A 21,714-nucleotide genomic window follows, 5' to 3' on the forward strand; every position below is an offset into this window, starting at 1 on the left:
TTTTTTTCTTGCCATTTTCTTTCCTGTGCTGGGCTGTGTTTCATCAGTCCTCACATAAGATTTGTGAGGTGCAGATACAATTATTGTTACACACACCTTTTGCATATGAAGATAGAAACTGGGAAGGTTTTCAGCCCAAGGTCATGCAACCGGTGAGTTGATGATTCTCTGGCCAGTGCTTGTGGTGGTGGCTGAAGCAGTGTCTCTGCTCCCAGGCTTTGTACCCTCAGGATGAGGGCCTTTGGCCATGCTGATCACAGGCTATCCCTGGTGCCTGGTACTCACGTGGTGATGAAGAAAGTGACCCTGGTGGGTTGATCAGGAACTTGCAGGGTGGTGTCTGCTCTTAGGAGTCTTCTATTCTCCATTTGTCCAGACTCCAGCTAGGTTTCATTTTCCTGTCTCCATACCAGGTGCTCCAGGCCTGCTGGAGCCTCTTGCTCCCCAGTGTGTCTCCTGCTGGGAGTGGGCGCATGCATGGAGGGCGTGGAGCGGAGGTGGATTCTCTTCCAGCGGGCACTTGTCAGCTTGGCATTAGCTTGCCCGTTGAACCTGTCCAAGGTCACTGATGACCGGCCCTCCTTCTCTCCTCTAGGCAAAGCCCATTTACGGCGGCTGGCTGCTCCTGGCTCCAGATGGGACGGACTTCGACAACCCAGTGCACCGGTCTCGGGTAAGGACTTCAGAGTGAATTCTTGGGGGAGGACTCACCAGAGAGGGCCCTCTGAGGCAGATGGACCATGGGAGGAGGGAGGTGAGCTGTGGGTCCTAAGATGGTAGGAGCCACAGGAAACCCTTACTCAGTGAGCTTGCAGAGCCCACAGGAACAGCCTGATTACACATAGTTGCACCTTGCCCTTCATTCAGAAGAACGCTACCTGTTCTGTGGGTCAGCTCTAGAAACAGTTACATGGAAAAGGTCAGAGGGCATTTCAGCACATGTTTGAATTCTGCTCTTTAGGCTCCCAGTTCCTTCAGTGCTGGCGTCCTGCTCCTCCAGCCCCATCTTCCCCTCCTTTCCTCCCCAGCTGGGGGCTCAGCAGATGAGCACGAATGAAGGGAGGCGGCCTCCAGGGCCCACTTGGCTTCTGTCCCATCTCTGCTGGGCACCCAGCCCCTGGGGGGCGGGTCCTGCGGAACACAGGCTGCTGCTCAAGCAGGTCTGAGAGGAGCAGGGAGATGTCAGACCAGCAGCACCCCAGTCAGTGCTTATTCCTTTGTCGGGGATCCCCTTGGATTTGGCTCCAGTTAAAGCTCGCTTTCCTCTTCCATGCATGCTCCTCTGGGAACTGCCACCCACCCCTGCCAGCCCCTGATCCCTGAGGGCCTCTTCCCTGCCACTGGGTCTCTGCTGCCCCATCCTGAGTGTCTCTGGGATGGGGCTGTGGTACCCGTAGAACATGCCTTGTATCTGGGGTCTTCAAGCTTCCTCTGGAATGGGTTTTTCATTTTAAAAACAACCATCAGAAGCCTTGGGAATATTTCTCGGGAAGGGTGCAGGCCCTCTTGCAAGGCCATGTGAGTGCCCTGTGAAGACCACGGGGGCTACTGTGTTCAGTGGCTACAGTAACTGGGGGGCAGCCCTTTCTCCTGTTTTGTATTTAGTTCACATAGAATTGCCATTTCCAGCTTCTGATGGGAAAATCATTATTATAAATGATATAATTCTGGTCCAAAGCAAAGAGCCATAATATTTTAGTTCATTCTTTTTTTTTAGTTCATTCTTGTGGCCTTATTGCCAGCAGAAGTATGAATTTTGTTGGACTTGTGGAAATGTTGAAGATAGATCATGGGTCTTCATGACGAGCTCTGAGATTTGGGGACCAACAGTCTCACGTTCTAGACATGCCCCCTGCCGCCACACATTCAAATGAAGGGCCTCTCTATTCCCCACGTCAGTGCTATTGGACCTCCATCAGCCCCGGTGGCCTGGCCTTTGGGTAGAGGGCAGAGAGGGGCCCCTTTTTCTGGTCAGTCCCTCCCTAGATATCAGAACTGTTCCCACTGGTTGCCCCTCCTCAGTTTTGATTTTTGTTACTTCTCTCTTGCTCAGTGAATCTTGGAGCCTGGCTCACTTTCCCCTTCCTTACACTCCCTGTGGCTCACTGGAACAACCCTTTTATATCACTTTTCCAGATTTTTCAAAAGTGGGGAATCAGTGCCTAGCAATTCTCAGGTTATCCCATAATCAGGTCAGGTAGTTCAACAAATTATGAATTCACACGTATTGTGTAATAAGCTCTGTGCTGGGTACATGAGGGATAGAGAAAGTTGATCCGGGCATGACTCCTGCTCAGGAGGAGCTCGCAAATTGAAACAGACCAGGCGGCTTTTTCAGCCTCAGTAACTGGAGACTTGCTGGGTGGTTGCGGCCTCTCGCTGGCCCAGTCCTGGCTGACGAGGCCCTGCTCTTCCACCCCCGCGGCCCCAGCATTGGAAGCTGTGCTGCCAGCGGGCCTTAGCGGCAGGCCTGTCAGGTGCAGGGACTCCGCATGAGGAGGCAGGCCAGAACCCTCCCAACTCCTGTGTGTTCCGTTGCAGAAATGGCAGCGCCGGTTCTTCATCCTCTACGAGCACGGCCTCTTGCGCTACGCCCTGGACGAGATGGTGAGTGTCCTCTCCCCCTACCCCGCCCCAGCCTCCCCCAGGCCTCTTCCGCTGTGTGCTCTCACTGCGGCTTCTGCGCCGAAGCCTGGAATTTTGAAGCACTGTGGAAGCTAGTTGCAGTGGCATTTAACAGCCCTGACCTTTGCTTTGAGGCACCTTCTGTGGCCACGGGTGAGAGTCAGTAGTGAGGGAGGAGGTCCTTTCTGGTCAGGGAGAAGGAGCCCCTCAGAAGTGGAGGGGCTGCAGGGCAGGTGGGGTGGCCCTGGGCGGGCCTGTGCCCGCTGGGCTCTGCAGGCCCCCCTGCCCTGGCCCAGGGCTCCTCTCAGATCTGTGACTGTGATTGGTGTCGCTCATCCCATTTATTGTTCAGAGGCCTCCTGGCCACGGGGTTGGTGTTCCCGTCACTAAGTTGGGGTGTACAGGCCCCGTCCTGTCCTGCCACCTGCCTGGTTTGCTTCCCGCTTCCTGAGCTGGAGGGATATTTGCCAACCTGGTGGAATATTCTGACTTTTCTTTTCTACTCATTTTGTCTCCTGTCCTTTTCTCTAAAGGAGACGGTCTCTCCTAACTAATCTCAAGTATGAATTCCAAAATTGAGTACCTTTTCCTGTTCCTTTGGAATGTGTGAGTGTGTGTGTACAGCGTTTTTAATTGGGATGGTTTGGGAATATCCATTCACACGTGTAGCATGGTGGACCCCACCCTTTCAGAGTGCATCTGCTTACTACAGGAGTGTGAGCAGAGGACGCTGCAGTCTGGTGGACATGTGAATTTTTGGTGGTTGTCACAGCGAGTACATGACCAGGTCATCAGTGCTGTTTCCACGTGGGGGGTCCTCATCATTGTGATGCCGTGTGGTCACTATTTTGTTTACGGGACATGTTAATGGGTCTGATATCTAAGGATGCAATTGATAGGTATGATACTTTGTTCTGTGTTGACTAGTGCCTTGTGTCCTTCTAAAAAAGAATTTTCTTCTTCTTTCTTTCTGATGAGGATTTGTCAACAAGGATGGGCTGCAGGGGCTTTGCTGTGGGCACATCTGTGTCCAGAGCAGCAGGAGGTACTGGGTTGGTGACACTGTGAGGGTTGGGGTAGGGTAGACTTTGCTGGAGGCAGCAGCAAGCGAGTGGATTCATCTGGACACATGTCGTTTGGTGACTGCACTGCCCTGTGTGTTCTCCCGATCTGGCCATCACCCCGGCAGGCGCCCTGAGGTGGGAGCTGGGCTCGATGCATGGGGGTTCCTTTGTCCTCCTTGTGCCTGGCTAACTGCTCTGAAGTCCTGCAAAGACTGACGGTGGGGAAGGGGCCTCGGAGTTCACTGGATGACATCCAGGCAGGACTGCGCCATGAACCATCCTGAAAAACAGTTCCTGGACTCAGTCTGGAGACTGATGATCTTGATCAGGAAATCTTTCTTTAGGTCCAGCTGGGGTTTGGTACAGGCCGCGGTCTCTTCAGCTCAGCTGCACAGCCTGAGGGCGGCTGCTGGGTAAACACGCAGGGCACACTGGTCTGAGAGCTGGTCCTGCATGGCCCCCTGCGCCCTCCGCTCTCCCCGCGCCTGCCTGTCCTGCGATGCTTGGGCAGAGGTGGGGTGTCCTGCACTCAAGAAGAAGGAAGCCCTGGAAGAGCAGGGCTGTGGGGAGGGCGGTGGGTGCCGAGTGGAGGAGTTGACCCTGCTTGTGGGCGAAGAGGTTGACTGGCGCTGCTCTTGGTGCAGGCGCACGGCCCCTCCAGGGGTAAAGGAGCTTCGTTTCTGTGTCAGGGAGCGGTAGCCGTTGTGTTGAAACACCTGTAAAGTGGCATGTTTCCCTGTTGCCTTAGGAAAGCCCCCATGGTGGGTGTTCTGAGAAAGCCTCTGGAGGCTGGCACTGTGGGGCTTGCAGGGCTGGAGCGGTCTCTGCCACCCTGTGGTCTGTGTCAGGCCCTGTTCTTCACAGCTGACTCCCGCCTCCACCTGGAGCGGGTGACCACTGTGCCGAAGTTGCCGTGCAAGGCCTCTGGGGCTGCACGTCAGAGCTGCCGTCCTGAGTCTCAGCGGTGCCCGGGTGCCGCTGGACCTCATGGAGGCCACGTGCCGCCAGACAGAGTGCAGGGCCCAGGACGGCCCCACAGTCAGTGCCAGCCCAGAGACCCTGTGTGACCTGGTCAGTGGCTTACTTAAGTTTTTTTAAAGAGATTTAGGCACGTTTGACTTGCTATCATCTCTGTTCCTACAAGGTTCGGAAGGACTTCCCCATGAGATTTCCTGGGAGTGGGGGAGGTGACGGGGCGGGGTAGCCTGCCGGCTGGGACCATCTGTGCCAGTGAAGTGGTCCTGGGCTTGTCCCTGCTGTGGGGGTCCTGCACATCAGGCAGCTGCAGGGCCGGCAGAGCTGCCTGTGAGGCTCACAGCCAGGGAGCAGACGGGCACCGCTTCTCGCAGCTGCTCAGGGCAGTCAGACCCCATCCCCACCCCGGCCTGTGTAACGGTCATCTGGGTATTGGTCTCTGAGAGCAGCAGCTTCACATCCGAGCACTAGCCAGGCCTCCGAGATCAGACGAACTGCTAATCTGCCACCCTTGCCAAGTTTAGTTTTGCCCCATCCCTCCCCTGCTAATCTATTGCATGTAATAAATTATAGTGTTTTATGGCTAGACCCTTAACACTTAGTCGCAGTTTGTTTCAAATTGTTACTTGAGCTTTTACATTTATAATATTACTATTTGTTTTCATTTGCTTAAGTGTGGTCTAACCAACTAGCCTTTTGTCCTGCGTCCCTAGGCCCCCGATAGTTCTTGGTCCCCCTCTCTGTACTGTTTCACCTGGGGTCTGGGGAGCACAGGTCCTGTCAAAATTGTTGAGTTGAAATCATCAATTTTGTAATTGCATTGCTGCAGGACTTCCGTTAAGCTTGGGGAGGAGGTGGGACCTGGGTACTCCTGGGGGAAGGGTTAGGTGTGTTCTGCCTTGAAGCTCTTAGTAGTTCCTCAGCAGAGAGAGAACACACTCCAGAGGGCTCAGAGCACAGGTGGGGACTCCGAGTGGGAGGGGGCTTTGGTCCCTGGAGGGCTGCTTGGAGACACCTTTCTGTGTGGGGTCTCCTGCTGGGTCTGGGGCCTCAGGCTAGTTTGACTCCAGAGGTGATTGTTGCCTTTCTCTTCCAGGCAGCTCTGAGATGGGACTAACCTTCGGGATCACTTTTCCTTTTTTGGGAAATTTCTTTCTCGATACACCCACATACCCTGTAACTGGTGGGTGTGGAGGAGAGGCAAATTGCCCAAAAAAGGAAAAAAAATTTTCCAAACGCAAGCAGAGGTGAGGTGGGCTCAGGGCAGCCTCACAGACAAGTGGGAGCCTGAGCAGTTGGGCTGGGCCTCTGGTTCTTGCGGAGAGGACAGAGTGAAGAGTCTGGAAGCCCAGAGGGCTCCCCCTCTCCTCTGCCTTTGTTTCTGCAAACCCTGTGCTCTGCTGTTCCTGCGTCTCTGCCCTTGAGCTGTGGTGCTGGGGTCACTAGAAGGCTTTCCTGGGGGAGCTCCCCATCCAGAGGGGAAGCAGCCCCCAGTCTCAGGTGAAGTCACTGGGCAGGGAGACTTGGGGCGGGGGGAACCTGTGACCAACGAGCTCTGGCAGCCTGTCTCTTGATTTCATTTTCCCTTCCTTTTCCTCCTGGAAGCCAGGCAAAAATACTTGTTGTTGTTTGCTTTTAAACTATGGTAAAATATATGCAACAAAATGTACCACTTTAACAACTACAGCTCAGTGGCATTCAGCACACTGACACTGGTGTGTGCCCACCACCACCATCCCTCCACCCCTCTCTGGAGCTCTTTCCATCTTCCTGGGCCAAAGCTCTGACCCCATCAAACCCGCACCACACACCCTTCTACTTCCTGTGCCTCTGGATTTGAGGACTCCAGGGACCTCCTGTAAGTGGGGTCATGGTATTTGTCCTTGTGTGTCTGGCTTATTTCACTTAGCATATGTCCTCAAGGTTCATTCATGTCGGAGCATATGATAGAATCTTATCGTGGAAGGTCTGATGCAGTTAACTCTGCTCTGAAGCGAACTGACCATGGATCTCTCCTCTGTGAAACCTGTGGAGAGGCTGTGCCCACGCTTCCATGGCAGGTGTGTGGAGCCCTCCCACCTTGTGCCCTAAGATTCCTGGAAAGGCAGCCCAGACCAGAGCTATGCCGAGCCTCCTTCACTGGGGCCGTGCTGCTGGCTCTTCAGTGCGTGTCACACCCCAGTCAGGTAGTGGGGAGAGCTCTGGTAGCCCTCACGTCCCTTGTTGGAGGGCAGCTGTGGGCTCATCAGTCCCCTGGGCAAGGCACTCCATCCAGAGGAGTCACCTCGGGCTCTGTGCTCACAGGCGAGGCGGTGGGCTTGGTCTGAGCACTCCTCAGAGGAACTGAGAAATGCTGGGTTGTGGGTCTGCCTCCTTTACAGTTTTCTTCCTTAGGACAGTCCTAGAGGATGCCTGATCCCAGGACCTTTGCCTACTTGGTTTTCCATGAGTTTGGGCCCCAGGGGAGAATGGGGAGGGACTCAGCTTGGCCCGCTGCCCGTGGAGACGCTCCTCTGCAGCCCAGTCTCCATCATACCCCTGCATCAGGGCCTGCAGATTGCAGGGCCCAGGGCCCACAGTTTCAGTAGCCAGCCCTGTGATGTGACGAGGTATAGGCAACAGAGCATCCCTGCTCTAAGTGCTGGCCTTCCCCCCCCCCACCCCCCTCCTGGAGCTTTCCCAGGCAGACTGACTATTCTGATTCACTGGTAACCACGGTGGCCGTCACGTCCACAGTAAAGAGCTGTGGCGGGAGGACATGTGGCCGTAAGAGGGTCCCTTTCACGGTGAAGCACACAACTCGTTGGGACCCATGTGAATATTAAATACAAAGCTGAACCCCAGTGCACACCTTCTTCAGGGCAGTGGGTGCATTGTGGAGTCAGAGAAGCTTTCTGGAAGGAGTGGGGGCCTTGGCCACCACCCTGCTGGTCGTAGGGGTTGCAGGGGTGCCATGTGCTCAGTCTGGTGCTCTGTGGCTGATCTTCAGGCACCTCCTCTAACGTGATGTTCGCTCCAGTTCCTGCTTGACAGGTACTGCCCTTCCATTTCACAGAAGAAACTGAGGCCCCAAGAGATGGTGGCATCACTAAACTTGCAAGAGTCAGAACTGGGAGTTTGTGAGCTGGTGAGATGCCTTCTGGGAGAAGGGCGTGTCCTTTGCCCGGTGGCCCAGCCACTGCTGCTGCTGCGTCTAGTGGTGGGCGGCTCGGCCGCACCTGGCCCCTGCGGGCGGGCGGGCTGGGCTCTTGGCCTCCAGCCCACCCTCGGGTTTGTCTGTGGCCACAGATGGGAGCTCTGGTGGTTTTCCGTGTGCCTTCCAGCTCCTTCAACTAGGCTCTCTTCAGGCTTGCAGTTGGGTGTGTGAATGTACATTCAGAGGTGTGTGGAAATTGCAGTGAAGAGTTCACCCTATGCCTCCAAGAGGCAGAGAAGCTTCCTGTGACCCCCGTCTGATGCTTTATGAATCAGTCTCATGTCTTTAGATTTATTTGTAAACCTTCCATGCGTTTGGCCTGGCTTTGACCTTCGTACTTTTCCACCTGGGTTCAGCTTCCAGGGCACGGAGGCAGACCTGCTGTGTCGGGGGCCCGAGGGGGGCAGGGAGAGGGCATTGGTGTGGAGTCTGTACCTGGAGGGTTTCCTCCAGTCCCCCCTCTCTGAGGAAGTGTCCGGTTTGCCCTCCACATGACCTCAGAGGCTGTTGGACCCACAGTGACCTCGGACTGCTTTCCTTCCCTCCTCTGCTCAGCTGTCCCTCCTCAGTCCTGTGGTTGCTGTGGTAAAAATGGCAGTTTTAAAAAATAACTTTAAACTTTGGAAGTATTTTCATCCCTATGTCAGCCTGTGAGCAGGATGGGGGCTGTGAAGGAGCGGGGGCCGCCCCAGCCCTGTGGGTGCTCCACGTCCCACAGGGCTCTCCCGGTGCTGTCACAGGCAGGCTGGTGACCTCTGTCTTCCCCATGGAATTCTGCATAGAAACATAATGGGAGCTTTAAACTGACACAGTCTGGTGCTACTTCAGTTGAAGCTGTGCATGATCCCACCCTTGCTTCACCACCCCCACTCCCCCAGCAGCCCTGGCTGGACTGGACAGACCTCCCCAGACAGAATCACCCTGGTGCCTCAAGGCCCAGCCCGCAGCCTGCATGAGCAAGCCTGCACCACCTCTTCCGTGTCCGCCAGTTAATTATTTTTCCAAAATAATGAACTTAAAAAACATTTGCCAAAGTCTGAGTGCTTTACCAGTGTGAACAGCCACCCTCCCTCCCCCTTTCCCCCCCCCCCCCCCCCCCCCCCCCCCCCGCCGCCATTCTGTGAGCTCCGAGGCCTCTGCAGGGGCTGGGTGAAGGGGAGAGCAGCTGGGGGGCGGGGAGGGGCTGCTGCAGGACAGCTCAGCAGGAGCGCTTAGGAGCCAGGCCCCAGCCAGATGTCAAGAAGGTGACTCCAGGGTTGAGGCATTGCACCCCTGCCTGCTTTCATTTTTAGACTTGAGGGCTGCAGCTGATATCCTTGTCCTGTCTTTACTTAATCGTGACAGCTACACATCATTTTCACCTCTCTGGGAGGGATGTTGTCACAGTTAATTCCTTAATGACTCTTAAGTATAAGTGCATTGGGGATGAAATATAGTCTGTAAAGGGCTCTGCCTCTGGGCTTTCTGCAGGCTGCCTTGCCTTGGACTATCCTTGGGTCAGCTTCAGGTTACTTGGAAATGTTACGGTGGGTGACAGGAAAGGGCATGATGAACCCAGCTGGGAGTGGGAACTCCTCCCAATCAAGCCCTGTTGTCCAAAGATCAGGGGTCAGCGGTGGCACTCAGAAGTGTCACACACCTTCCTTCCTCAAGTATGACTCCCTGGGACACAGAAGGCTGCACCCATTAGAGTGAAGCATCCTTTGGTACAGGTGTGCCCTGGAGACTGGTGGCCAGACTGTAGGCCCTTCTCACTGAGTGGAGGAAGAAGCCTGGGACACAGGCTTGTTAAGATGTATGAGCCTCGTGTCTAATGGAAAGTATAACGTTCTGCCTCTGGTGGCTTTTTGTGGTCATTTACCACTCTACCTGCTGGCCTTGGTGGCATTTCTCAGTGTGGAACAGCTGGGGGGTGGAGGCCACCAGTGGTTACTTATGGGGCTGTTTGGAATGAAGAACAGAGCAGACTCCTGGGAGTTACAGCAGAGGAGTTTCAAGAATGACCGGGTCTAGAAGTCCGTTTATGGCTGGGGAAATCCACCAGTAGGTATGGGGTCACCTGGTCCTGAAGGGAAGGGCTTGCTTCTTCCACGGGGCCTGAATCTGGGGCGGGATGGATGCTCTGTGCTGCCAGTGCCTCATAGAGCAAAGAAGTTAGAGGAGAACATGCAGGAATGAGTGGGTGCAGAGGCTCAGATAGAAAGGAGCACATGCATCCCTGCCAGGTGGGGTGGGAATGCTCTGCAGGTAACCTTGAATCATTCAAAGAACCAAGAGAGGACATAGGCACCACTCCCATGGGGGATCTCCTTCCTCTGTTCCTGGTCCCTAGGATGCAGATTTCCATGTGAGTCTTCCTGCACAGGGCAGTGAGTGCTTCAAGGGAGAGCCTGCTATTTGCCTGCATAGACAGAACCTTAAACTATGCATGTGGGTGTAGGAGAAGCCCGGCACCTGTCAGCTGACCCAGGGGTTGAGATCAATCTGCCATCCCCTTTGACTCTGGCATGTCTGTCGTAAGCATTTAAGAAGCCTCTCCCTGCCCTCCCTGCCCTCCCTGCCCCGGAATCCTCCCTCTTTTGACTTTCAGACTCTACTGAGAGGACCTGGGGACTGGTGGCCTGGCGAGTGCCTTTCCGTGTCACTGGGACCATCCTGTGTGCCTTCATTCCTTCCCAGTTACCCACGTGCTCAGTCATGGGCAGCAGGGTAGAGATGAGCTCCCGACGGTGTCTGGTGCCCTCAAGCCTAATGAGAAGCACGGTCCTCTTTCCGACTCCCCCGGTGTGCCCACATCTGTTAAGGGGACACCCATGGCTTGTGAGCAGAGGGGCTGCAGGTGATTTTACGTCCTCCTGTCCACTTGGGGCCCCTGCCAGCCCTCTGCATGTGCACGGCTCTTACTTACAGTGATGGAGGGGGTCATGGGATGGTTGGAGCAGCAGTTCTTTGAGATGGTGGAGGGATTTCTGGGGACCTCACTCTGTGCAGGGGTAGCAGCTGAGACTGGGCTGTGGTGGGCATCCTTGGTGGAGGTCCTTAGAGCTGTGGGTGGACTTCTGTGGCGCTGCGACTCTGGTCTGGAGGGTGAGTGTCTGCGTTAATGGGCTGGGGGCGTCTGGCCCTCCTGCAGGGACAGGAGTGACTTTGGGTTTTAGGAAAGGGATCAGCTTGGAATAATTGGTTAGGGAGCAAATTAAGTAGCAGTAGGGAGAGAACTGTCAAAAAAGAGTCATTTTATGAGAGTCAGCAACAGGAAACATTTGGGGTCCAAGAAACAAAGCCAAGTGACTGGTATCAGTGTGTGTGTGTGCACCCATGGTGCCCCCTCACATGCCTATGCAGGGCCAGGTGGCTCGAGGCCAGGCTGCAGAGTCCTCCAGGGCTCAGCCCTGCTCCCTGACTTCTTGGGACCCCATCATGGGCCCAGCCCTCCCTGCCTGACGGTTTTTTTTTTTTTTTTACTTTCCTGGGAAACAGGCAATACAAACAGTCTGATAAGCCAGCCCATGTAAGGTATTAAATGGAGGGCTAGATCAGTAATGTTTATGTTATTCTGACCCTGTGAAAACTGCCACTCAAGCCATGTAATGACCATGGCTGTGTTTCCTTCCACACTTGGTTTCTCTTGAAGTTTATGGTTGCCCTCCCCCATTCATTTTGATTTATATTTAACTAACCTTAATTGAACTTTACACTTCCTGACAGAACTACAAAGTTCTCCTTAATGTGGGCAAGTCCTTCGGTCAGAGTCTTCTTTTTTTCATGGTCACATCCCTCATGGAGACTGCTCTCTGCTTCTCCCATTTGGCCTGGCTCTTCTCCAGGCCTGCTGCTCAGCTCTTGACCTGGGGTTCCCTTCAGGCTTCTCTGAGTGTTTTAGGTTGATCTCTTGTTTTTGGTTTGCTTCTCTACTTGGTAAAGCCTCTTGAGAATGGCACAAGGGAAAGAGTTTTGAGACCTTGCATGTCTGAAAATGCCTTTCTTGCCTATACTCTCGATTGGCAGCTGGACTGGTTATAGAATGTCAGGCTGGAAACATTTTTCCCTTGGAGTTGTGAAGGCACCATTGTCAGGTTCACGTATGGTTCCTGAGCCCGTGGTGAACGAAGGGCATTTTCTCTCTGGAAACTCTGAGGGGCTGCTCATGAGCCCCTGGGCTCCAGAATTTCATGGGCTGTGCTTTGTTGTGGGCCTGTTTTCTCTCATTGAGCCAGAAGCCTGTGTGCCTTTCAATGAGGAAAGTTCAGTTCTTCTGGTCCAGGAGTTTTCTTGTATTTTTTTTTTTCCTCTGGTAATTTCTTTTATTTCATCTTCCCTGGTCTTTATTCTCAGAGCTCCTGTTATTTGGCTGTTGGTTCCTTTGGACAGTCTCTAATTTTATTATTTTTTTTTTTTTGCATGGCTTTGTTGTTCCTGAGACCTCATTAACCTTGCTGTAAACCCTTCTATTTCTGATCCCAGTGATCCTGTTTTGTTCTATTCTGGTTCTTACGTCAGCTGTGATACTTAGAGTTTCTTGGGGCTCCTTTCTTGTTCTCTGTGTATCCCTTTTTATAGCATCTTATTCCAGTTTCATGGACTCAGTACTGTCTCTTATAATTCCAGTTATTTTGAAATTCTGTTCTGTCTTTGGTCTGACTTGCTTTCTTCTTGGTTCCCTCCCTGCCTGTTTTGGTCTTGGGCTTTCTCAAATGAGTGTGACCTTTAGCTGTACATTTGTATTGAAGAACGAGGTTATGTGTGTGCAGGGCTTATGTGGTGATTGGCTGGCCTTGTCTTAGGACAGTCAGGCTGCAAACTGGAGAGCCCCCAGATCCAGGTCCTCCCCTCTCCTGTCTGGGGCAGCCTCAGCTTTCAGGATGATGACTTTCATGCAATCTTCCACCTCCTGCCCTCCACCCGCCTCTGCCCCCCCCCCCCCGCCATGCACACACCCCCCCCCACACCCCGCCATGGTGCTTCCTGCCCTGAGTCCAGAACCTCTTCAGAGAGCACCTTGTGGATGCTGCCCATGGGACCCCACCCTGTGGGCTGGTGCTCCTTGAACGGGGGCTGCCCAGCCCTCCTGCTCGTCTCGCCTCTGAGGTCAGCGGAGGTGCTGGACCAGCCCTAAGCGTGAGGAATTCTGGGACCGCGTGAGTCTGCTCCCCCGGGTCCCTCTCCAGGTGTGCACAATTTATTTACTATCCCACATCTGTTGCTCTCTCCTGTTTTTTGTGTTTGAGAGTTATACCTTTTAAAAATCTGTGGTCATTTTTATTAGAGTTTTATCAGCAACTTGAGTGCGTAGCTGTGTGATTTTGGCTGTGTTTGACTGGAGGCCCCTCACGGATTTCAGGAGTCAGTGTCCACCCTGGGCATCCCCCTCGTGAGCCCCGCTCCTCTGTCCTCTCCTAGATCGTCTGTGGGGCAGGTTGTTGTCCTGGGTCTGCACAGCTTGTGTACCTGGTGTGATGTCTTTGAGAGTGAGCGTAAGTGTGCCTGCTGCAGGTATGTGTGTTCATCTCCTGAATTAAGGCTGCAGTGCCTTTTATGAGGAAGAGATACTTTTCATCTGTTAGGAAACAGTTCTTCTGGCTCAGGAGTTTTTGGATCAAGATGAAATTCTTGATTCTCTGGTTAGAAACCAAAGGGTTAACGATGACCGCTGTTCCAGGAAAGTAAGAGGGAGACAGTCCGTCTAATCTCCCTTTGGTGAATAAGGCCCTTGACTGACTGGGCCCAGGCACCTACTTGCACCAACAATAAGACCCTTGTTGTCAGGGCTGGGCAGGTTCTGTAACCGATACTCTGGCTGCCTTGAGAAGGACCGTGGGGATGTGCGGTGCAGGCCTGTCCTTGCTCCGGGGCCGCGCATACAGTTGTTTCCTTCTCCCATACCCTGTGTTTTCCTCACGATGCTCCCTGCAGCCTGAGGGAGCCAGGAGAGGTTGATTCATTCATTCACTTGCTGTGTGCCGTGGGCAGACTGGGAGTTGGAAAAATGAAGATGGGGAAGAGTCCTGCCCTCCAGGACCTCATAGCCTATATCATCAGGCAGGAGGGTTAGCCGGCACGGGGGCACAGCGCTGAGACAGACATGCCCTGCTTGGCCCCAGAAGTGCTCCCCGCAAGCTCTGGATCGCCCTGGGGAGGGACAGACTCAGAGCACTCCGGAGGTGGGTGTTCAGGATTGGTCAAAGCACACGGATGGTGGTAGAAGATGAGACTAAAGAAAGAGGGGTTTCTGACCCCCAAAGCCAGAAATAAATATTTCATGGCGAAAAATTTGGGAAACAGTAAAAAGCATGTAGAAAACAATGTTGCCCTATGACCCTAGGTAAAAATGTGCAGATGTCATGGTTTGTGTGTCCTCCTAGGATGTGTAGTTGTATACTTAAGTGAGGCCCAAAAGTAACATTGTTGTATTTAATGAAGCTATTCTAAAGGTTCCCTGTGTCACCCTTTGAAGCACAGTCTTGAACAGCTACCTGTTAGGTCACCAGGTAGCTGTGTTTACTCTGTTCCATACTACAGACGCTTTGTAGTTACTCTGTTCCATACTTCAAGTCGCTTTGAAGTGTTTTTTTTTTTTCTTTCTTTCTTTCTTCCCTACTCTCTTCCTTTCCTTCTCTCTCAGTATAATGGTTCAGCCGACATTCCCAGAAGCAGAGTTGCTGGGTCCAGGCTGTGAACTGTCTTGAGGCAGTTGATAGTTACTGCCCGATTGTGCTCTGGAAACTCTGTGCTCCTCAGCTGGGAGGAGGGTGTCCTCTCTATTTTCTTCCCTCCATGTCCGGATCCCCCAGATTTGTGTGGTTGTCCTGGAGGTTGTAGAGGGGTGCTTTCTGAGTGAGGCACCTCTCAGACGGTTAGACCATATTTGTAGTCTTAAAGAACTGAGACAGCCTGATGCATTGGAACCGCGATGATAACTGGAAAGCCTTATTTTAGCTTCCATTTCATTCCTCCACAGTGAGACCGGAACCAGCAGCAAAGGAAGTTGGAGTGGTTGGCATCACACCTTGGCCTCTTGCACCTCCCCATGCTTCTGAGAGCTAGGGGACTGGAGCAGGTGGTGGCCCTGCCGGGAGCCGGGCACCACTGTTCCGTGCCACAAAGCTGCTGTGTGGCCATGACGTCTGCCCGGCTTATAAAGCGTGGCAGCAGCCTGAAGGGGTGGGGTGGGGTAGGGGTGGGAGGGGGCCGCAGAGCCCTCTGCTCCTGCTGGCTTCCTTTTCCCTAGAGTCCGCTGCACCCTCCCTGCCGCGCGTCGCCCCAGGCCCTCCTCCCCATTGCCCACTGGCCTTTCAGAGTTGGATGGAGACAAAGGCTTCCGGCCCCACAGTGGCCCTGCTTGCTTAATTCCCATGCTCTAAAAATATCCGTGCAGAGCGTCTTCCTGCCCAGTCTCCAGTCTCCTCCCTCCAGAATCTGCCTCACTCCCCCCACCGCTCCCCCCGGGGAAGGTACAGTGCTTCTTCCTGCCCAGTCTCCAGTCTCCTCCCTCCAGAATCTGCCTCACTCCCCCCACTGCTCCCCCGGGGAAGAAATAAGATCTCCGTTTCATTGCTCTTTCCAGGCTCAGAGTGGAATAAGTAAGAAATGCTGGGTTTCCACAGTTAAAAGGGGAAAACTGCCTTTGTTCGGCCTGGAGGGCTGCCACCCGCCTGGGTTTGGGTCCACACTCTGAGGGTCCTGCCTCCTGCTCTGGGAAGGACACCAGAGAGGAAGAAAGGGGGGGACAGGAGCCAGCCTTCTGCAGCCGGCGGGCCTCCTGCAGTGAGTTGCTGTGGGAGTGAGGCCGGGCTCCCAGGCCCCTGCCCGCCTGGTCAGTGTGGACCAAAAAGGAGTCTGTGGGAAGCCTCCACCCTGGGAGGCTGCGGAGGCTCCTGCAGCTTTCTCAGGCATTCCTGGATTGGGCTGGAGCCTCGGCCCCTCCCCCCACCCCCAAACCCTGGATGCGTGCCTAATTGAGGCTTCATTTATTCCCCCATTTTCCCAGCGCCATAGAAAGAGACAGGCAAGTGGGTGAGGCCTCCCGATCCTCCTCAGAGCATGGGGGTAGTAAGGGGTGGCTGGGGGAGAGAAGTACTCCAGGGTGGGCCTCCTCCATCCCAGAGGGGCTGTGTAGGGGGGAGGGGTAGGGAGGGGAGCCAGGGCAAAGGGGCTGCCAAGTTCGGCAGTGATGGGAAGAATTTCTTTTTTTCTCCCCACTCAGAAACCCAAAAATAGCCATGTCAAAGGCACAAGCCTTGAAAGCTTGGGGCCAGCTGAAAGCCATTTGCTTCTCAGCCCTCCCTGTCTTCCCTCCTCTTCCTCACAGGCCCTTTCTTTCCAAGCTCCTGCCCAGTCGTGGGAGGACAGGACACCACCACCGCCACCCGCCCACCACCAGCCACAGGAAGAATGGACGTCCTCTCTTCCCTTGCTACCCCAGACTGCGCCTTCACTGGTTCCCACAGGGAAGCCTAAACCCATTGCCCTGTACCCTAGTGTAAAAAGTTGCCCCTGCATTTGCTTTTCTTGTAACTTTGAATTTGCTGATTAAGATTTCTTAAAATGAAGCAAATCTGTGGCTAAAATATAGACAATTAAAAATATGTAAAGACTGGATTGGATCTTGAAACCAAGGGGAGTGGTCATACGCAGGGGAGCAAATGCTACAAAAGCTGTTTGCTGTTACAACTGTTTTTCCCAATCATAAAAGTAGCATACTCATTGTACAGATTTTGCGAGAACAGGACAGCCCAAAGATGAGGTGATAATCCAACAATTCAGAAAATTCTCTGATGTGAACCTCTGGGGTTTAAATGGTGAGATGCCCTTTCTGGTTTCCTTGCTCAGAGTTACTCCCGCTGGGCATCACGTCTCTGCTGCCAGCCTGTTGGACAGCCCTCAGCAGAGGGCAGAGTGGATGTCCTTCTGCAGGGGCACCTGTCCTCAGCGGTGCTGCAGTAGGGGCTGACCTGCTCCATCTGGGCTGCTGTGGCTTAACAAACAACATGGTTTATTTCTCAAGTCCAAAATCTGCGTGCAGCATGGTCGGGTTCTGGTGAGAGCTGTCTTCCAGGTCCCAGACTGCCCGTGTCCTCACATGGCAGAGAGCAGAGATGACCTCGCAGAGGCACCGCCTCCCGGCACCATCTCATTGAGGGGTAGGGCTTTAGCGAAGGAGTTTTGAAGGGACCCTAATGTTCAGTTCATAAAGAGGCCCTCCAGTGATGCTGGCCAGGCTCTGCCACTGCCCTGCAGTGTCCTGGGTGTAGGGTGATGGCCAGTTAGCCTGGAGACCTGTGTCCCTGCTTCCTGGAGGGACTCTGCCTCAAGGTCCAAGCTGTCCGAAGCGCCATCAGTCTGGCCAGGAAGAGCACAGCACCAGCACAGGCCGCCCAGGCTCACGGCTTGTTTTAGGCTGCGCTTTCTCCTCTTGGAACCCGTCAGAATGAAATGAAACTGAATTGGCCGGTCCTCAAGCAGTTTGTCAGAAAACACCTGGGTGGTTGTGTGTGGGTTGACTTCCAGCTCCGCCTGCTAGCTGACTGTGGTCACTTCTGTAGCCTCACTACATCTCCACGTTCTCAGTGGTGTGGGGAAAGGAGCAGTGCTTTTCAGGATGAGCATGAATACTGGATGCCCTGGACGAGACTGCAGCTTCATGGTCTGTCTTCCCGCAGCCCTCCTGTCTCGCTGCAGGGGTGAGGTGGGGGAGGGTCTGGCTCTGCTGTCAAACAAAGGCCCGCTTCCCCAAAGGAGCCCCTTCCTCTCAGGTTTAGGGACATGTGTCGCCTAATTAAGAAATGAACGTTTTGAAATAGTACATCCAGATTTTTAGAAGTGTGTATTTTCTGTGTTTTTTAAAAGAAACAAATTTTAGAATCATTTTGACAGTAGTATGGACAACAACAGGGACTCCAGTTGTGCATGTTTCCTTGTTTTTGAAATTATTTTCTGCAGTGGTGACAGCCCCCACTGCAGGGTCCTGATGGGTCCAGGAGACCCGGGAGGGTGGGGGCAGTGCAGAACACACGTCTCCAGGGTACGCGCCTTTGTGGCTGGGTGGCGTCTGCTGGTAGCACCTCTCCCTCCCCGTCCTCTGCGTCCCCAGGCAGCTAATGGATCTGGAGAACTCGGTGCTCCCAGGCCTCCATAAGAGGCTTCTCTGAGGTCTTGCTGGGGGCAGACACCTGCTGTCAGGAACCATGTGTAGATGCCAGGAGAGCCAGTGGTGGTGGCGGGGCTCCAGGGGTGGGAGTGGGGCAGGAGAACTGGACCTAGAGGAGGTAAGGCGGGGACAGATCGTAAAGGTGGGCCTTAAAATGTCACCGGGTCAGCGCAGGGCCCAGGAAGTGCACACCTCCAAGCCCTTGGTTGAGAGTTTCCAGGAGGAGAGAAATAAGTGAGTGCGTCCGTCCTTAGACGAGGCCCCATCAGCCCGCTAGGCCTCAGCTTCTCACAGGCCTTGTTGGGCAGGGAAGTCTTTGCAAGCAGAGAATGAGGCAGAGAACCTTGCTGTCAAGCCCCTTCTCTCTGGAGGTTTTCCTCCTTCTCCCACTGTTGGGAAGTTTAAGCAGGAGGGCATCGGCATTGATGTGCTCCAGGCTTCCTACCCTGAGAGGGAGAGGGTCGGTGCCTGTGGGTTCTCTTGTGGACTGTGGAGAAGCATTTGAGTCTGGGAAGAACAGGGTGCTTGTTCCAGGGCCCTGGACTCACTCCAGGAGGCTCCAACCCCTCCTGCTGATGAGCCCCACAGATCCCTGGGAAGGAGCCTAGGAGCCTGCACGGGATGGGGCTTCAGCCCTGCAGCCTGGTTTTGTGGGTCAGAGACGGGAGGGCCGGATGCTTTGCTCAGCACCATGGCATTTGGGCACAGGCCTGTCCTGAGACAGGTTGGGGATGTCAGCCCCGGGCTCACAGCATGTGTGCCCTGGACCCGCACTCTTGCTGCAGGTGGATGCCTATGGGCACCTGAGTGTCCCTGGAGCCTGGGGTCCCTGAGGGGCATGGGGAGGTCTGGGGGGCCATGGCCGTGCCTGGCCTGTGTCCAGGCTGGGAGTCCCCTGCCGGACACTTTTGTTACTGCTCTGCTCCCCTGTGTTCTAAAACCTGGACAGCAGGGAGGCCCAGTGACTTCTGAATTGGTGTGAGCTCAGAGCAGAGTTTCTCAATTATGTGGATTCTTGGAATAAATCAGAGAATTTCTCCATAAAAAGGCTATTTGAAGTCTTTTGGGCACCCACCTTGTGTGGGTCCTGCCTAGCCATATTCAGTAGTAGCACCAGCCCCACTTGGTTTCAAGGCTCAACGGCATGGTTGACAGGAGGGGGGTGTGTGTGTGCTCATGTGACCTGCCTGCATGCTCTGTGTAGCAACAAGCTCCCCCCATTCTGTGTTCCAGCCAGACGCTCATGCTGGGTAGGAGCTGGAGGAGCTAGACCTGGCGCTCAGGGCCGGGGCGGTGGAGGCGGCAGCCTGTGCCTGTGTGCGGTCACCTGGGCCCCGCTGGGGGCAGGGACTGTCTTCTCATCACAGGAAGTGTGGCAGCCCCGCCATGGCCCTCACCTTCCCGTGGGTGATAGGGTTTCCTGGCGTGGTCTTCACCTTCCCAGTTGGTCGAGGGCCTCACAGAGTCACCCGAGGAGAAGACCCGTGTCCCTCCTCCTCCCCTCAGGCTGCCTGAGGTTTTGTTTTCTTTCTCACTGTGGCTGGCAGGACCTTGGGGGTGCTAACCCGAGCCTGGGGTGCTGGGGCCTGATGATACCACCTCTCCAGTAGTGCCCCCTCTCTTGTGAACCCCGCTGGCCCTCACCCTCAGCGGGCCCGCAACAGCTGTGTTTTGTCTCTCCTCTCCCCTCTGTTATGCTTTCATCAGGTCCTCTTTGGCCCAGCCACAAGCTGCCTAGTGACCTAGTGCAGCTGGCCAGGGCCTGGGCCAGCCAGCCCGCGGTGCTGGGCCTGCTGTGGCAGTGAGCAGACCCATCTCCCCTCCAGGCAGTTGTTCCCAGCCTCGGTGTTAGAAGCATGAAGGGGCTTTTTGGTAATTCTGATGCCCAAGCCCCACTCCCAGACAGTTTAAATCTGGGCATGGAACCTGCATTTAGTTATCTTTCCAGGTCATTCCATTATTCAGCAAAAGTTGAAAACCACTGCGTTAAGCACTCAGACCTTACAGTTTAGGACCTCTTGCCTTCTCTCCAGCCTCTCTGGTTGTTCCTGGTCCCCAAGAGTCTCTTCTGGCTGCTTCAGACCTCAGTATTGGGGTCTTTCAGCACCAGGGTGAGCAGGGGGCCCTGCAGGAGGGCTTGCTGAGTGCCATGGTCCCAGAAGCTGCGTGGCTTCCAGCCCACCCATAGCAGACGACAGTGTGTTCTCTCCCAGTCTGCCTGGAGCCGCTGGGCAGGAGACGAGCACTGCCTTCCTTCCGGGCATGGCACCCTGCAGACCAGAGCTGGGGTGTGCATCTCCATAGCAGGCCCTGCTGCCTGTGTGCCGGTGCCCCCCGCCACCGCCCTCTGTGAGCAGCCCTGTTCTCCGTCTCGGCTGGAAGAATGGCTTCTGCTAGCAGGTGCCTTGAGCCCCTGGCCTTTCCCCTCTGTGTCCTTCCTCCCTCCCTCTTTAGCCAGCATGCCCTGGAAGAGAGGGCTCCGAAACTCGTGCTGGAGGCAGGAAGTGTAGAACTAGTATCTGAGAGCCAGAGGGCTCTCAGATATACAAGGAGCTGTGATGCGTTCTTCTCCAGGACTTCTGTGCAGAGTCCAGGTGGGAGTGTGTAAGGTGGTATGTGCCCTTGGATGTGAGTGGAGTCTGTACAACTGAAGGAGAAGGGATCATGCTGGGTGCCTTGTGCGCGGTGGTAAAGTTGCCCGTGGAGCACTGGTTCACAGCCTGGGCCACTTGGGTGTGTTAGGGCCCAGGCAAGCAGAGGGAGAGGCTGGAATGATGCACATGGCCCTGGATTCAAGTGGAGGACACCAGTGTGTTTAGCTTCAGAGACGCACAGGAGAGACAGATCCCGCAATTGATAGATAGTAATAGGTGGGGGGGCGGGGCGGGGAGGGGAAGGTGAATGCAGACGTGACTGCACAGGTTATACGCACCTGTGTTTGTTTCCTTGTCCGTCATCTGAGAAGGCCTGGAGGCAGCAACACCCCAAAAGCAATGAGCATACCTAGTTCCTCAGTATTGATTTCTAATTCTGTTCTCCAGTGAAAGGAACCAGGGATCCTTGGAGAAATGGCCCGTTCTAGGATCAGGGTAGGTACATACAAGCTGAGCCTGGGGCACCTTGCCCTGCAAATGGTGGGATGTGTGCATGCTGGTAGGCCACGTGGTCAAGGCCAGGACAGCTTGAGCCACTGACCCATAGTGTTGTAGTGGGTTACAGTCTATACTGTATGGGAGGCACGTTGAAGTTTAGCAGGGAAGGGCCCATGTGGGTGCTCCTGTGCTGCTGCTTCCCGGGCAGGGGTGGGGGGGGGCGCTGTTGAGACCAGAAGGGCTGGCCCCTGTGAACCTGGACAGGTTTCCCAGGTTTCCTGTCTCTTGTGTGTGACAGGATGAGGTCACGCCTGCCTCATGGGAGGTCATATTTAAGGAAGGATGAGAGAGACTATAACTGGGTGATCCTGGCTTAGAGGTGGTAGAGAGACGCTTGTGCCCTTCAGCCCTCACCTGTCATGTCTCTGCCTTTCATGGCCCTTCTGCAAACTTTGTGGAGGAGGTACCACCTTCTTATCATGGAGAGGTTGCCGAAAGCCTCAGGGTACAGTTGGTGCCTGAGTCCCGTGACCACATGGAGCTGTGGGGCCGGCAGGGAGCCTCACCAGGTGAACACTCGCTGTGCAGAGGCACCAGGGTGCAGCTCCAGCCCCG

At 54.6% G+C, this 21,714-nt stretch overlaps 1 protein-coding gene across 10 annotated transcripts in view; it reads left to right on the top strand.

The window, feature by feature from the left end:
- The window catches only part of LOC122443771 (myosin phosphatase Rho interacting protein), a 94,907-nt gene that overhangs the window by 26,719 nt on the left and 46,474 nt on the right, over positions 1 to 21,714 (top strand). For all 10 annotated transcript variants that reach the window (XM_043472380.1, XM_043472326.1, XM_043472336.1 and 7 more), the window contains exons 2-3: positions 596 to 673; positions 2,542 to 2,607. In XM_043472380.1, coding sequence (XP_043328315.1) covers positions 596 to 673; positions 2,542 to 2,607 — 144 coding nt within the window. The remainder of the gene's footprint in view (positions 1 to 595; positions 674 to 2,541; positions 2,608 to 21,714) is intronic.

Source organism: Cervus canadensis, chromosome 1 (assembly GCF_019320065.1).
Source record: "Cervus canadensis isolate Bull #8, Minnesota chromosome 1, ASM1932006v1, whole genome shotgun sequence".
Lineage (NCBI taxonomy): Eukaryota > Metazoa > Chordata > Mammalia > Artiodactyla > Cervidae > Cervus > Cervus canadensis.